Raw genomic sequence first — 17474 nt, forward strand, 5'->3', positions numbered from 1 at the left:
TCCATAAGGCACACAAAACTGGACACGCTTCAGGAGTTTCAGCTCATCATCTGCGCAGTTTATGGCATAGACCCTTTTAAATACATCCAAGACTTTTACATGCCAGTCATAATCACACTTCTAAACATGACGCTGAGCAAATGAACTGTAATTGGTTGCTTTACATGTCAGTCAGATGTCTTTTGGGGCTGACCAATGAAAGCTGACCAGGTGGATCATATACTGCAGTCAGGTTAATATAATCAACACCATGCACACTCGTTTGACGTAATTCTGGCCATTTTTAGTCTAAGGCGCATGAGTGTTCCCCAAATACCCTCTGTGTGTGTGTGTGTGTGTGTGTCTGTGTGTGTGTGTGTGTGTGTGTGTGTGTGTGTGTGTGCGTGTGTGTGTGTGTGTGTGTGTGTATATGATCTCTATGTGTGGGTAGGAACCCATCTGTCAGCTGGCTGGGACAGTAATGGCCCTTAGTGGTAGGATTTGGTGACAGATTGATTCAGTGTGCATATATGTGAGTGTGCATAGATTCAGCCAGCCTCATTTGGCCCTCTTAAGTGCAATGAAGCCTCTGTCTCTCTCTTCATGGCCCAGAGGATATGCCTTAAAATTCGGTCCACTGTCACAACATCTTCTTCCAATCCACACGAGGCACATGCAGCTGCAAAAATCATTACGTTTGTCCCTGCGGATAACAAGATGCACCATTTCTGTGGCAGACGAATCCCGGCGGCCAGGTTAGAAGAAAACAGCTAAGAGTGGGTAATGTAAGATGGCTTTTTCATAAGTTCAACTGGATAGTAAACACTGTATTTTGCAATGCAGAAGTAAGCTGTTTTCTGTGCATATCACTTATATTATGTTTGAATTGTGCGTATACATTTTATGCTGAAATTGGTCCTGGAAATCAGACTGTTAAGTAAAAAAAGAAAAGAAAAATAAATTCTATATGTATGGTAAAGAGTAAATAATAAAAACATAAAACTTCTAATAAAAAAAAATCTAATAAAAAATAACATTAATTATTGAACTTTACCACACATTACAATACAACAAAAATAAACATTTGATTTAGATTTTTTGCAATAATATGTAATATTTGTATTATAAATGTACAAAAAAATCTCTCTATTGTTACTTATTTATTGAATTTTTTATTTATTCTTATTTATTAAAATTGTTTATTTATTTTTTATATACATATTTTCAAAAGTAGCAAGATCGTGGGTTGGATTTGTAAGGATGGCTATATCTCTTCATAATATTAAACTCTGAAAACTGTTATGGACCTCCACACGAGACAAGACCACGGGAATGGTCAGGCACTAAAACAAAAAACTTTCTAATCTGAGAAAAAGATCAGCTAGGAAACCAGTTGTTCAGGTTGTCTCGATCATGCATCCTGAGCCCCCCTCTTTGCCCTGGACTTTACCTTCTCCACCAGAGCAGCTCCACACAGAATGTCTAAGTTTTTAATATGGTGTATCTTGTGGCTCTATATTCATGTTTGGTGTGATTTTAAATGTCTCTGTGTGATTGGTAAAGTGCTCCTAATTTCACTGATTTTAAAATCTCCCTTAAATCAGTTCATTTGGGTTTTGACTTTGATAAGATCTTTGCCAGATGCTCCACTCCAGGGAAAATGGTCTTCGCATCAACTCATGACCAGGCAAGAGTCTTGGTGAAGCTTTTATTGTCTTGACTTTATGATGATTTGAGTATTTAGGCAAAAGGTGCAGAAGTGTCTGTGGGATTCTGTAGACAGGATACCCCATTGCAGTGTATAAGGATTTATATGCTGCAATGTATTTCTACATGGTCAGGTATTAATCTCTAAATCTTAAATGTATCTTTGAGTAATTGATGTTGAACAATCTGAATTGGCTAATTTTGTTTAATTATGTGAATTGGAATGGAAAATCTTTGCCTTGATTTCTGACAATCATTGACTTAGATATAATCTAGGGGCTAAATCAAACTTTCTTTAAGTATGAGCAAGCATGTGGCGGCCTATTATTACTTTAAAATAAATTAGCTTATCCTTTATCTAAGAACCAGAACTGGCGAGGATGTGTCCGTGAGCAGATGTAAATGGCCAGCATACTAAGCATATAAGTGACTTCAGGTAAACGATGAACAATTAACTGAAAATAAGGATTTATTAGGTTTATCAATCTAAATTAGACCAAATCACAACCTATAAGGTAATCAGCTTGAATAAGATGAATCTAAATTTTAATTATTATAAATTGGAGTCAGATTAAATTTGGAGTTGGAAACAAATTAAAATAAATTTTAAGTGCTAAAAAGGCTTACACACGTTTAACCTAATAGATGGATCCTTACAGATTCATAGAAAAAAAATACATGGTCTGAACCAATAATAATATACACCTTCAATGTAAATATAAACAACACATTGAATGATTAGAATATTATATGTAGACTCACTGGCCACTTTATTAGGTAGACCTGTCCAACTGCTCGTTAACGCAAATTTCTCATCCAATCACATGGCAGCAGTTCAATGAATTTAGGCATGTATACATGGTCAAGACGATCTGCTGCAGTTCAAACCAAGCATCAGAATGGGGAAGAAAGGTGATTTAAGTGACTTTGAACGTGGCAAGTTTGTTGGTGCCAGACAGGCTGGTCTGAATATTTCAGAAACTGCTGATCTACTGAGATTTTCACACACAACCATCTCTAGGGTTTACAAAGACAGTATCTCAAAAAAGACAACAGTATCTCAAATAACCACTCGTTACAACTAAGGTATGTAGAAGAGCATCTCTGAATACACAAGTTGAATCGGCAGATGGGCTACAGCAGCAGAAGACCACACAGAGTGCCACTCCTGTCAGCTAAGAACTGGAAACTGAGGCTACAATTCGCACAGTCTTACCAAAATTGGACAATAGAAAATTGAAAAAACGTTGCCTGGTCTGACGAGTCTCGATTTCTGCTGTGACATTTGGATGGTAGGTTTTAGAATTTGGCATCAACAACATGAAAGCATGTCTCCATCCTGCCTTATATCAATGGTTCAGGCTGCTGGTGGTGTAATGGTGTGGGGGATATTTTCTTGGCACACTTTGGCCCATTAGTACCAATTGAACATTGTGTCAATGCTACACCTGAGTATTGTTGTTGACCATGTTCATCCCTTTATGACCACAGTGTACCCATCTTTTGATGGCAACTAACAGCAGGATAATGCACCATGTTATAAAGCATGAATCATATCAGACTGGTTTCTTGAACATGACAATGAGTTCACAGTACTCAAATGGATTCCACAATCACCAGATCTCAATCCAATCGAGCACCTTTGGGATGTGGTAGAACGGGAGATGGATGTTCAGCTGACAAATCTTCAGCAACTGCATGATGCTTTAATGTCAATATGGACCAAAATCTCGGAGGAATATTTCCAGTACCTTGTGGAATCTATGCCAGGAAGGATCAAGGCAGTTCTAAAGGGGGTCCAATCCGGTACTAGTAAAGTGTACCTAATAAAGTGAGTGGTGAGTGTATGTTGAACAGTTAACATCTACTGAAATTTAGTGGAAATATGCATATTTAAATAGCATTCTTTAAATTAAATAGAATACATTGATCTTGTTGTGCCTGCATGTCTTTTTTATGTGATACAAAATATTGAACTTTGCTGTCTCCTTCACTCCAATGTGTTTGAATAGAAGTCAACTGAACAAAAAGTGCTTTGTAAACATTACATACTGTAGGTCATGAGTCAAATTGACCCTCAACATATTTAGAGAGAAACTTTGGATTCATTAGCTCTAATTGGTAAATAACCAGAATAATAAGTGCAGTAACACCACAGAAAAAAATAATAACAATTTCTATAAAAAGCAGCATGGCGGACTGTTTATGTAAATAAGGGGGATAAAGAATATCAAAAATCCCACACAAATATGCATAAAGATTCTGAACCATACAAAATAAGACACACAAAACATCCTGTTCAATAACCTAAATAAATGCAGAATTACTAAACAAATATGATTCTGGGGTAGTTAAATGATGGTCTATAAGCAGCACCACTAGGGAAATGTGTTGGAAATGGCAATAATCAATATGTAGCAAAGCTTAATGAATAACATGGTCAAAGGAAATGTTTGTGATCTAAGACTGTAGTCTCGAGGGAAATACAGCTTAATGAGGTCAAATAGACACATAAACCTAATAGTAGCTGATGGTTTACTATAAAGACTAATGAAGTGAAAGCATCTCTGTGTTTTATTTTCTGAAGAACGGTTTTGTGGCCTTCATTTGCACACACACGTGAAGTCTGGGGAGTCCCATTAGTAATTTTAGAGTTGCTCATGCATGCCTCATTCAAACTTGTTTGAAAGTTTAATAATCAACAGTAATCATAAGAGAATTGCATTAGCTGTATGAAAAAAATAATTGAAATAAAACACAATTATTCAAGAAAATCTTATATAACAAAAAATACTTAAATTGTTTTAAAAGGCACATATTAAGCAAAAATCACTTTTATACAGGGGTTTAAATAAGGTTGTGTGGCAACAGTGTGTGAATATATCAGGCCTCTAATGGTAAAGAAATTAATTATATTTTTTATAATCACACTTCCTAAAAACCAGCTGTCTGCCGTTAGATATTTCAGAGTTTTAGGATGCATAAATGAATACCACAGTCGCCACAATTTCAGTTTTTCACTAAGATAACATAAGTCCTATTTTTAATCTGCCAGTATAAGGATACATAGCAGTTTGCAGCTCTGCCCTTATTTAAAAGAGGGCTGTGAGCACAATCTCATTCAAATTTAAAGTGGCAACTTTAAATAGTTCTAAAAAAATTATTTGTGGGGTATTTTGAGCTGAAAATTTACATACACAATCTAGGGACATCAGATACTTATTTTACATCTTGTAAAAATGGGCAAAATAGGGTATATGCAGAGGTATGCAGAAGGACTTTTCATTTTCAGTAACCTGGGTCAATCCCTTCCGGTGAACTGTGTGCGGTTACAAAATTGGCACGTTTAAGGTCTGTTTTCTTTAAAAATCAACGATCTTTACTGCCTGATTGATATACGCTATAAAGTGGGTCTCAGAATGAGCAAGAAGCACTGCATTTAATGACATTTTTCCATGCCATGTGTTTAAAATATGAAAATGAATTTTACCCCAGTATTTTCAATGAAGTTTCTGTGTTCGCCTGCTGATCCTGACAGCGCCAGCGGTTACACATCTTTCATTTTGTTTTAAGCTTGAACAACTAAATTAATATTTAAGTCTATTTAACGGATTGTATTTTAATTACGTTACAACATCGATGCTGTAAATGGAACTGTATAAAATTGAAAAAAGTCACATTAAGCTTTCATCGGAAGTTTGTCGGTATGGGAAGAAACACTAATTGTGCATATAGCCTATAGATCCTTTTTTAATAAAGTAACATATTCTGTCATGTCAGTGTTGTGGAGAAAAACTACTTTAAAATCACTTTAATAATAATCACAGCCATTAAAAAACACATATTCCCCTGGAAAAGATTTTCTTTTCTGCTATTCTTTATAGTTTTTAACATTTTATATATTTTGGCATTTGTTTTAATTGGATAGTTCACCAATAAATAAGAATTCTGTTCTAAACCTGTTTGAGATTATTTTCCATGTGGACATGCCTCAGAAATGAGGTGCAGATTCAAAGTAAAATCCACACGAGGTGCTTTTTAATTAGCAAACAATACAAGTATTACCAACCCAGGCCCCTATGTACATTTCTGGAGAGAGCAAGATACATCCCAGGAGCTACATTTTTTTGCAGTTTTCGCAAATCCACCAGAGGCCACTGTGTACACTTTTTCAGATCTCAAATTTCCCTTGCGAGTGCCATTCGTGCCTGCTCTCCCCGTGGAAGTCCATCAGAGGCTGCTGATTGACTGAACAACGGACTGATACCCCCACCATCCCCCTTCCCTAAACCCAACCAATAGTATTTTAAAAAAGCACTGATTGACACGCCTACCCCCTTCCCTAAACCCAACCGCAATGTTTTAAAAAAGCAACCCAGAAAAAGAAAAGCCCTCACCTGATTTTTACTATGTTTTTAGATTTTACCATATTCTCACCCTGTTATTTACTTGTTAATTTAACTTTTTGGAATCTGTTTTTGTCTTACTTGCTTTCTGGAACCTTTCTTCATCACACTCGAACCCAATTGTCGCCGTCCGCCGACGTACGTGTCGAGCTACCGGACAAACTGGTAACAGCATGAAAGCCGTCCACATGAAGGTAAGCAGTCAGCTGGTAAGCGCGAGAAAGAACGGTGTCATACCACCCCATAGCGAAATGCAGCCATACATAGCTCTGGCTACATAATTCGCGATCTTCAGAAATGTATATAGGGCTACATTTTCAAACTGAGCCTGTGTTGAGTATTACAAACGTAAACATTAGCCAAGCAGCTTACAATGTCTTTAGGCATGCTTAACCCTGTTAGTGTCATCAATCTGGAAACGTCTGTGTGTGTTGAGTTGCCATCAAGGGGGGACGGTGAAAAAAAACCTCTCTTCAATATTTTGAATTTGGACTGTAATACCTACTTCAACCACTAGGTGTAAATCCAATACACTGCACCTTTAACTAAAAAGGATAAGTGACTTTAAGTTGTAATGTATAAAATAGAATTAGCTTAATTCTGCCTTTCAGGTCATCCTAAATGCAAAACATTACAAATGAACTAACATTTCAGTATGAGCTGTGAGACGGCGAGAGCATCACGATCTCTAGTTTGAGCAGTTTTAAGTGTCATCATCTCTGCTTGAGACTGAAGCATTGCTCAGAATATTCATGTCTGGTGGGGGTGGAAAGATAACAGAGGGAACAGTTGGATTCCCCCAAGCTAAGAGGAGTTATTAAGCCATGTCTTTAGCACGACGATTGGATAGACGAGAGCGGGATCCTACCAGAGGGCCTCAAGTATCCACTTGTCTGATATACATGACATTCACATAGCAGACAGAAGGCATCTTCAACCTTCAACATACTGGTCGGTTTAGACATCGCTGTCAGTAATTGTACGGTTTCTTAAAGTTCTTAGACCATAATTTTGACATTAAAGTACTGCTATTTTATTGCTATTTGAAGCTATGAGAATTGAGGTGATGTGAAATGTATAGTATGAAAATGAAAGTGTTATTTTTTTTTAAATGCAAACTTGTTGGAGACCTCTGAAACAAAATCAGGAAATAGCATAATACTTTAATTATTAATGATGTAATTAATGTTCATGACTTAGATTCTGTTCCTGGCTTATATTTTTGGTTGAATGTTATGTTTGTAATAAATATAAGGTTTGTAACAATGTCTGATTAAGACTGACTAAAATAAATGACTTGGTAATGAACGCTGAATTATCTCCCCTCTAAATGGTTAACATTTCATTGATCTAAATGTTAAGACTGTTTTAAAATTTCCAAGTAAATTTACAGTTAACAAAACAAAGGTGGAGATAAGTTTTGTTGCCATAAATTTTTAATAAATAATTCTATAAATAAACCATAAATAAATATACATATTTTTCATATTTATATTTTATTTACTTGATTAAATATTTAATAAAAGTACTTTTTTGTATTTATTTCATGTGCCACTTAATGCATTAAATAGTATTCCTAAATAATAATATAATAAACAGTACAGTGTCAGCCACTTCCGTCTTGTAAATTCTTGTTTTGGTGGCAGAGTCCAGACACTAGTCCTTTTTTTTCTTGTATGTCGTGCTCGACTCGAGTTTTCTCAGGCTGGCCACTCATCCTGTCTTGGTCTGTGTCTCTTGTCGTTGTGAACGCGTGGCCTCAAGTGAGCTAAGTGTTTGTGTCTTTGTAGCGAGCATGAGCGCACCCCCAAGAAGGCTCAATTTGCACTTGCTCGTTTGATCTTGTGTTTGTTTTGTCGGTGGCATGCTGTTCTATTCTCAGCGCCTCAGTCTAGATGGTTTCGATTGGCATTGGGATTGGAACATGCACGTCGCATGTGTGAGTGCATCGTAAGTGTTTTATTTATCGTGTACTCGTGTCTTGCGTTCTGCGTCGTCTTGGTGTTGTGTCATAGCACATGGCTCGGAGTTTACATTATGGCAGCGTGCTTTAGTGTTGTGCTTCATGTGAACGCCCGGTTAATGATTTCTCTCATTGGCTGCGTGTTCTAGTTCCGTTTTACGCGAGCACATGGCTTGTGTTGTCCCATCTATTGTCTAGTCCCACTCTCCTTGTTAACCCATTATTAGTTTATTCAGTTCACTCGGTTGTTTGTTAATTCTTTCTCTTTATAGTCTCCTCTTGTCTGCTGTTCTGTGCAAGTTCGTCATATGTCATCATCCAGTCGAGTCGAGTTGAGTTGAGTCTTGGCCTGTTCTGTTCTGTCCAGCCCTGATCCCTGCCAGTTTTTCCAGTCAAGTTTGTTTGTTTGTTTATTTGTTTTGTTAATGCTTCCCTCCTCTGGGTTGATTTTGTTGCCTTTTTGTTTTGTTTTTATATTCCATAAAATCCCATAATTTTCTTGCACTAGAGTCCTCACTTCTTTCCCTATCCTTGACATATAGTACTTCTACTGAAGTACACGGTTGTACAAAGATTCTGTATTTTTAAATAAGTAAAGAAATAAACAAACAAATAAAAAATACCCCCAAAATGAAGCCGCATAACAATTTTCAAATGTGATAAGAAATGCTTTACTAGCACCAAATTATCAATCAAATGATCCAGACTGCGAGAATGATTTCTGAAGGATCATTGTGACACTGAGGACTGGAATAATGCTGAAAATTCAGCTTTACCATCACAAACATAAATGAGTTTTTTAAATACTCAAATAAATCAAATAAATGCAACGTCAATGAGAAAAAGAGACTACTTTCAGAAACATAAGAAAATCCTATTTATTTTCCTATATATATTAAGCCTTTCCTATATTTATATTAAGTATTTAAAAATATCTTAAAATATCTCCAAACCTCCCAAACCTTGAAAGAGTGTTTTGTAGGACTCACCTCCGATCAGCATGGTGCAGATAGAGAAGATCTTCTCTGAGTCAGTATTGGCTGAGACGTTGCCAAAGCCCACGCTGGTCAGACTGCTTAAAGCGAAGTACAGCGATGTCACATATGAGCTGCGGATGGAGGGTCCTCCTCCCAGTACGGCTCCAGTCTGTCCAGCATTTGAAGGGGCCGCTGGTGCTGCGCCTGTGGAGTTCAGCTGGCTGGAGTTCCACACTGGCTCATGAGCCACCAGATCAGAGCTGTTCCACTGGCTGGAATTAACCACCAGGCCGTCCAGGATGGTGGGACGTAGAGAGTCAGGAATGAGGGATGCGAGGGGTGACAGGAAGTATGGAGTGCCCAAGCGTTTGCCCAGCTCATGCAACCAGCCTACAAGAAAGAGAAGGCAATGTTACTTTAAGACAAGACATAGCGGTAAACAAGGAAAAAAAAACCTCAGCATGCCTTTCAAGCTGATGGATTAAATTAAGAATTGGAAATATTTGTATGTTTTCTAAAATGTTGAATATGCAAATGAGGCTTTATTTTATTAAAAATGCACTTATTTGCATAAATTTCTAGCACAGAAAATTGAAAATAGAAGGAAGCCAGGTTATAAATTCTTTATTTTTTTGACACATTACAGGAAAAGGTTTCCATAGAGGGGATTATTGGAATCTTGTTTTATAACATTCGTCAGAAAATACTGTAAACGGTCAACAAACAAATTAACATGTATGATCATATCCCGGGCAGCACGGTGGCACTATTGCCTCACAGCAAGAAGGTCGCTGGTTCGAGCCTAGGTTGAGTCAGTTGGCATTTCTGTGTGGAGTTTACATGCTCTCCCCGTGTTTGTGTGGGTTCGTGTGTTCGTGTGGGTTTCCTCCAGGTGCTCCGGTTTCCCCCACAAGTCCAAAGACATGTGGTACAGGTGAATTGGGTAAGCTAAATTGGCCGTAGTGTATGTGTGTGAATGAGTGTGTGTGGATGTTTCCCAGTGATGGGTTGCATCTAGAAGGGCATCCGCTGCGTAAAACATATGCTGGATAAGTTGGCAGTTCATTCCGCTGTGGCGACCCCAGATTTATAAAGTGACTAAGCCGAAAAGAAAATGAATGAATGAATGATCATATCCCTCTGAAAACCGATCAGAGTACAGATGTGAATAAAACTGTGATGCTTAGTGTATGTCTGTGCTGTTGAACTGGACATTTAGAGTACTAAATCAGAAAGCTAAATGCCCTTTAAAAAATATGTACTGTAATTGAAATCTACAAAAATAAATCGATACCTAATTTTACTGTCCGATTTGTATTTTGGATGTTTTCTTTACATTAGACTCAAAATTAAAAGCCAAAAATCTCAAAACAGAAAGGTGCATGAAAAACATATACCATTAAAAACATATTTGATTCCAGTTTTTAATCTGCAGTTCTCACCTTAAACCCTTAAACTCACTTGGCAGACTCAGTCATTTTGACTACTGAATTCTCTATCAAACCCTGTTCACATCAAGTACAACTACATTGATAATTAATAAAGATATAGTTTTAAAAACCATTCTAAATTGAAAAGAATAATGAAGTTTGACACTGTTTTGATAATGATGACAGAGGAATAAAAATCCCTTTTAGAACATTTATTTTTTCCAACTGATGGAAAAAAAAAAAACATTGACAGCCAGTCAGAGTCATTTAAAGTGTAAGACAACAAAACTGTGGCACATAGTTAAATTAAATATAATGTTATAACACATTGATATGGAGATAAATAAAAAATATATAATAATAAAGAAATATATAAGATTAAATTAAAATTATAAAAAGTAAAATAAATAAGATAAAACCACATGAATAAGGACAAAAAAGAAAGAAAGAAAGAAACTAATTAAATTGTCTTCAATGTTTTTAATTGTTTTAGTTCACCATGATAACATTTGTCAGTTAACACATTAATAATCATAATAATACTAACAATAATAATGAATATTGTTCTTAGTATTAAAAATAACCATATTATTATTAATAATAATAGTCACCTTATTATTTTTATATTATTATTATTATTATTATTATTATTATTATTATTATTATTATTATTATTATTATTATTATTATTAATAATTTAATTTGTGTGGTACTAGTTATTCCTAAACAAACAAACAAACAAAAAAAAAAAGAATTCAGTGAATACATGGCCCCTGTTAGGTGTCATATGTGTCTGTCAGAAATCAGCAATAGTGGCTGTTGCTGTCCATGGTGCTGAATCTGATGCATTTCAAACATCAGTCAGTTTGCAGCAGGCTGAACCTCTACTTTACACTCTACTTTTGCTCCCTGTAGGACTGATTGTGTACAATTTCCTTCTCTCACTCTTCTCTCGCCTGGCTTGTTTGTCTGTAAGCTTACAGTTTTAAGGCAGTGCAGGCACCATATGTGGCAGTAGAAGTGATATTTGTGAGAGAACCAGACAAACTGACAGGGGAAATGGAAATAAGTGAAAGGTCACTAAAGGTATGGTGGAGAATGAGGGAGAAGTGCCACCAGAGTAAATGCTATCACACATGAGAAAAGCCCCTTCACATTCATTTACACAGCGACCAGCTTCATTTTACTAAACATTTCTCGTGCACACATACACCAGAAAGCCAGGTCATTTAATTACCAACAGTTGGGTCAAATAAAAATATTTACACTGAGAGACTTGATAGTAATATTGCATTCAAACAGCATAAGGTTGCCTAAATGTATCACCCAGTGTCTCAAATTACTGCACACCACATGGCAGTATTAATATAACTGATTTAATACTTCATATACTTACACAATAGTTGTGGCTTTTATATTGTACTAACGGTTTAAGGTGGCAGGAATAATATGTGTGTTTTGTGAGCCTACATAGTGACTACATAGTGAATATTTTTAAATAACTCTTATTTTGAACATTTTTTAAAATTAATGTTGGTCAAACTGTTTATTTTCTTATTTCATAATTAATGTCTTAATTGATTCCTCAGAGTCTCAAATAAATCTTTTATATAATAACACACGTGTAATCAACATCCCTAAATCAGAAAAGGTTGGGACAATATGCAAAAGGAAAACAATAAAAGAAAGAAGGGATTTCTAAATGTACTTTGACTTGTACATCATTGCAGACAATACATCAGCGCATTATTTAATGTGTTCCTCATGAATTTTTTTTTTTTTTTTAATAAACAAATATTACAATTTTGGTTCTTGCAACACATTTCAAAAAAAGTTGGAACAGTAAAGCATTTACCACTTTGTAATGTTGCCACTCCATTTCACAAAACACTAAATACACCAAATGGTGAAGTGTTTCAGGTCAATTTTGTCCCATTCTTTCTGCAAACAACTCTTTCGTAAGGTGGGCAACAGTACAGGGTCTTCGTTGTTGCATTTTGAGCTTCAAAATGTGCCACAGATTCTCTATTGAAGACAGGTCGGGACTGCAGGCAGGCCAGTCCTCACTGTCGCATTTTGAGCTTCAAAATGTGCCACAGATTCTCTATTGGAGACAGGTCGGAACTGCAGGCAGGCCAGTCCTCACTGTCGCATTTTGAGCTTTAAAATGCACCACAGATTTTCTATTGGAGACAGGTCAGGACTGCAGGCAGGCCAGTCATCATTGTCGCATTTTGAGCTTTAAAATGCACCACAGATTCTCTATTGGAAACAGGTCAGGACTGCAGGCAGGCCAGTCTTTGTTGTCGCATTTTGAGCTTCAAAATGTGCCACAGATTCTCTATTCGAGACAGGTCGGAACTGCAGACAGGCCAGTAAAGTGCCTGTATCCTCTTCCTTAGCAGTCAGGACTTTGTAATGTGTGAAGAATGTGGTTTAAAATAGCTCCTGTCCTAACTTTTTTTGGAATATGTTGCAGGTCTGAATAACAGGAATAGATGTACTGTATATTTACAAATGACCAGACAAAACATAAAACATTTTGTGTTCATATTGTCTGCAGTGAAATACAAGTCAAAGTAAATTTGGAAATCACTTCTTTCTTTTTGTATTTGCGTTTTCCATACTGTGTCAACCTTTTCAGATTTGGGGTTGTACATTTTATATTACTGTACATTCATAAACATAATTTCACCCATGTAAACTGTGCAAGACTGTGCGAAGCGTCCTCCAGACACAGATTTGTGCCAGCTTTTTTGTCATGTTATTTGTATAGAGTAAAAAAATGTGTTTTTGACATTTCAATTGCACATGATGACAGAGTGCATAATTATTTGTGAAAAACAGCCATCAATGAGTGCTTGACAAGCTAACAGCCTCCAGAATGAATAGTCCACATCTAATACTCGCAAACAGCATTGCCGAAGATTAATTTATAAAGCCTCTGATGGAGTGGCCTAAAGATATACATTACATATCCTGCTATTTATTAAAGATGAAAATCATAGAAAATCGCTGATGGACGAAAAAAAGTGTCCAAACCACAAGCTCAAGGGTTACCTCAGATTGTAAATCACTGCATGAGTTAAAAAGGGCAAGTACACATGGGAGCATACTGTACTAGAATATCTGATGTATCTAATGTTAGCAACATGTCTGCACATTATTTATTTACAGCGTGGAAAGCCCATGGGTGATGGTATAGGTGACAGCGGTAAAGATGGCTCTTTGGGGAGATATAAGAGTCATAAAGAGATTAGATTGCATCAAGATGGTGTCAGGGAGAGTTATGGGTTAAATAAAGGGAGATGAACTGGGTAGTTCAAGTAGAAATGGAAGAACATCGGTGTTGGTTGAGGAAAGAGGGTGAAGAAGAGGATATTGAAAATGCTTGAGACTGACGAGATTGAAAGGATAATATATTTTAGGGCTCCAGAGCTGTGACACCAGTGCAACAAAGATCCATTTGGTTGCATCACATGTGCAATATTAATAACACTATGTTTTGTATAAGGCAGCATGGTTGCTTAGTGGTTAGCACTGCCGCCTCACAGCACGAAGGTCACTGGTTCGAGTCCTGGCTGGACCACTTGGCATTTCTGTGTGGAGTTTGCATGCTCTCCCCATGTTGGCGTGCTTCGGGTGCTCTGGTTTCCCCCACAGTCTAAAGACATGCAGTGTAGGTGAATTGAATAAACTAATGAGTGAGTGAGTGTGTGTGTGTGTGTGTGTGTGTGTGTGTGCGTGCGTGCGTGTGTGCGTGTGTAAGAGTGTATGGGTGTTTCTCAATACTGGGTTGTGGCCGGAAGGGCATCTTCTGCTTAAAACATATGCTGGAATCTGGTGGTTCATTCTGCTATGGTGACCTCTGAAATAGAGACTAAGCCAAAGGAAAATGAATGAATGAAAAATGTAAATGTATAAACATGTAAAAGTGGCAGTAAAGATATATAAATGTATTAAAAAAGTAGAAGTATCTTGAACTTGAAATGTAAGTTCACTAAAAATTGAAGAGTAACACATCTGTAAAAATGGCAACCTAATTTTTCGTACATTGGTAGACCATAATATGCACAGTTGTAACACCTCACTAGGTCAAAGTAGTCTAAGGTTTTTATGGTATTTGTTAGAAAAAGGACAGTAGCCTAAAACATTTAGCATAAATCAGGGTTTTTAAAGTTTATTGCAGCCATTAATCTATAACTTTAGCTAAAGTACTTAAAAGTTAAATAAACATTACATGAAAATACGTTTAAATATATAAAAAATGTATTTATTTCAATAAAATAAAAAATGTTTCATTTAATTTGCCCTAACAGTAAAGTAACTAAAACTAAAATCAACATAAATAAAAACTGTACAGGCATGTTTTAAATGGCTAAAATTTAGGCTTTATTAAAACTACTAATATAAGCAATACAAACTAATAAATACAATGGTTGTTTGGTATACTAGTTACTGTTTGTGCTATTAAAATAGCCCTGTTTTAAGTACAAAAACTTATATAGCCTAATAAAAAAAAATATTTCTACATTAGTTCTACATTAATAAAATCACATATTATTATCTTACTTTTCTGCCACAATACCATGTTAAGTAATTCTACAATAAATCCATGAGAAAAGTTTCTCTTGTTTTCTGTGTTAGTGCTGAAGAATTTGAAGGCATCTGTGGTTTGTATTTGAGAATGAACAAACATGCCTCACTGTATGTTTAAAAATGGACATGTGCTAGAGATTGGTCAATAAGTAAACACACTTGCTTTAAGCTTGCACCACTACCACTGTTTCATTCCACGTTTGGCATTTGATGTTTGTAATACACAACAGAAATGGTAACACTAACAAACTCACACCAACAGGAAAGAAAAGGTCACATTTATAGCTGCAGTGTGGAACCCTGTGTTTCTAATAGTGGGGGATCACTATTCTCCTGAAAACCACATGAGAAAAAAATCAAGAGGTTTGATTGATTTGACGCTGAGATTTTTGGAGCCAACCTGAAAATCCTCTTAAGGTCTGCTGGGCAGCAAGCCATTAAAAAGAGCAGCGTTCTGCCGAGACCAGGGCAGTGAAGTGAGCCATATGGAGAGAAAAAAAGACAGAGATGGAAACACAGAGCAACCAGGGCTCAATCAGCTCCTGGAGGAACCTTCAGAGAAACCTTTCATCACTGATACAGCACAGGTCCTGTCCTTTTATATCCTTTCATTTCCACATTTCCAACAAAGATTGACAGCACTGCTCTAAGAATCTCAATATTTCATTTTTATCAATAACCCTGTCTCAAATAAAAAAAACGAGTAGATCTAAATCTGGTGCTCACCACATATAAAACAACTTTTCTTCTTTTTTTTCTTCCTTTTATTTGACAAAACATAAGTGTAAAAAATAATAAAATAATAAAAAATGTGTTTATTTAATTATTAATATAATATAATATAATATAATATAATATAATATAATATAATATAATATAATATAATATAATATAATATAATATAATATAATATAATATAATATAATATAATATAATATAATATAATATTAATTCCTTAATAATAAAAAATACACTGAATTTGTCAATGATAACACAAAGTTTTAAAGGGCCATGAACCCCCGCCCCCCCTCCTGTCTCAGCAGGGTGTTTTCACACCTCTAGTTTGAAAAAAGTCATGAAAGTGAGTGAGTCCAGCTTTGTTTAGGTGAGAGTGTCGAGTGGCGAAAGAGGGAAGGGTTTGCATGAAACTGGGAGTTTTCGATTCGAGCATGTGTTGATTTTCACAGAGGCAAAACAACACACAGACGCAGGGGAGAAAGACAGTGGCTATGTTTACATTTCATGCATGCCCCCCATGACAAAGAAGAAATTGGATGCGAGGAACTGCTGGAAGAGTGTTGTTTTAATGGAATGTTTGATACCACATGGTGAATGGTAGAAAAAAAAAACCTCTCGGTAACTTAGATGCACTCGGTAGGTAGAGTCAGAAAGCCTTTTGTGTATAGACTATCTACATAACATGGACTATCTCCCTAAATTCTACATAACAGTTATTGTTTGATTATGGTGTTTACGTTTACATTCGTAGAGCAGGATTTAATATGAGCAGATCTGTCAGTCCATAATATTGTAGTGATATTACTGTAAACTTAGTAACTAAATCATTTTGACTAAGGTATGTCTTTAAAAACTGAAAGAATACTGCTGACGACACAAACTAATTTTGCCATCTGAATAAATATAAACAAAAAACATTGATCACACACCTACCAAATTTATAGAGACAGGGCAATCAACACAAACTGGAGCTGCATCTTTTTCAAAAGGAGAGGAGTGGCAAATCTGGATTTCATCATTTCCAGATGCGAAAAGCTCTCTGGTAAAAAAATGTTCCTTACAAATGTATTTTTGTCGCGTGTTAGCAGACCACTGTAATCCACACGTGAGTCCAGCTGCGCTCTCATAGCGGGGAACTGAAAACAAAACCTTTCTTGCAGCACATTTTTAAACGCAACAATAACGACTCTGAACAACTAAACAATGTCACCAAACAATTCTTCTTCCACTTGTTTTAACTACGGTTGGCAACACAAGGCGGCGTCTCTCAAATTGGCATGATGTTACTTTAAAATTTATTTTCAAACTTTCGAAATGAAGCAAAAACAACCAATTTTCACTTTTTAGTGAAATATATGTGTCCTAATAGTGTTTTTAGCAGCGTGGGACACATATATGACTGTCAACATCTCAAAAAATGTGTTTTGGTGTTTCGTGACCATTTAAAAACAACTTTGACACATCTCTGATGTGAAGTACCGATTATACTACTCCCGGGAACAGGTACGCTGCAACACTACATTATAAAAATGAACACAAATACAATCACAAATAACCATTGAAACATACTGTAAAATCCATTAACATACTATTCTGCTTGAGAGCCAGCTTTAATTTTTTGAACTAAAACTAATCACATTGGTGATACATTTAATATTCAATGCCCCAGAATATT

The 17474-nt window shown here is 36.1% G+C and overlaps 1 protein-coding gene across 1 annotated transcript in view; it reads right to left on the bottom strand.

Annotated features, from left to right (window-relative positions):
• Positions 1–17474, bottom strand: part of kcnh3 (potassium voltage-gated channel, subfamily H (eag-related), member 3) — a 216388-nt gene that overhangs the window by 43625 nt on the left and 155289 nt on the right. Inside the window, exon 8 of the mRNA XM_056465384.1 lies at positions 9045–9422. Coding sequence (XP_056321359.1) covers positions 9045–9422 — 378 coding nt within the window. The remainder of the gene's footprint in view (positions 1–9044; positions 9423–17474) is intronic.

The sequence above is a fragment of the Danio aesculapii genome, chromosome 9, assembly GCF_903798145.1.
Source record: "Danio aesculapii chromosome 9, fDanAes4.1, whole genome shotgun sequence".
Taxonomy (NCBI): Eukaryota; Metazoa; Chordata; class Actinopteri; order Cypriniformes; family Danionidae; genus Danio; species Danio aesculapii.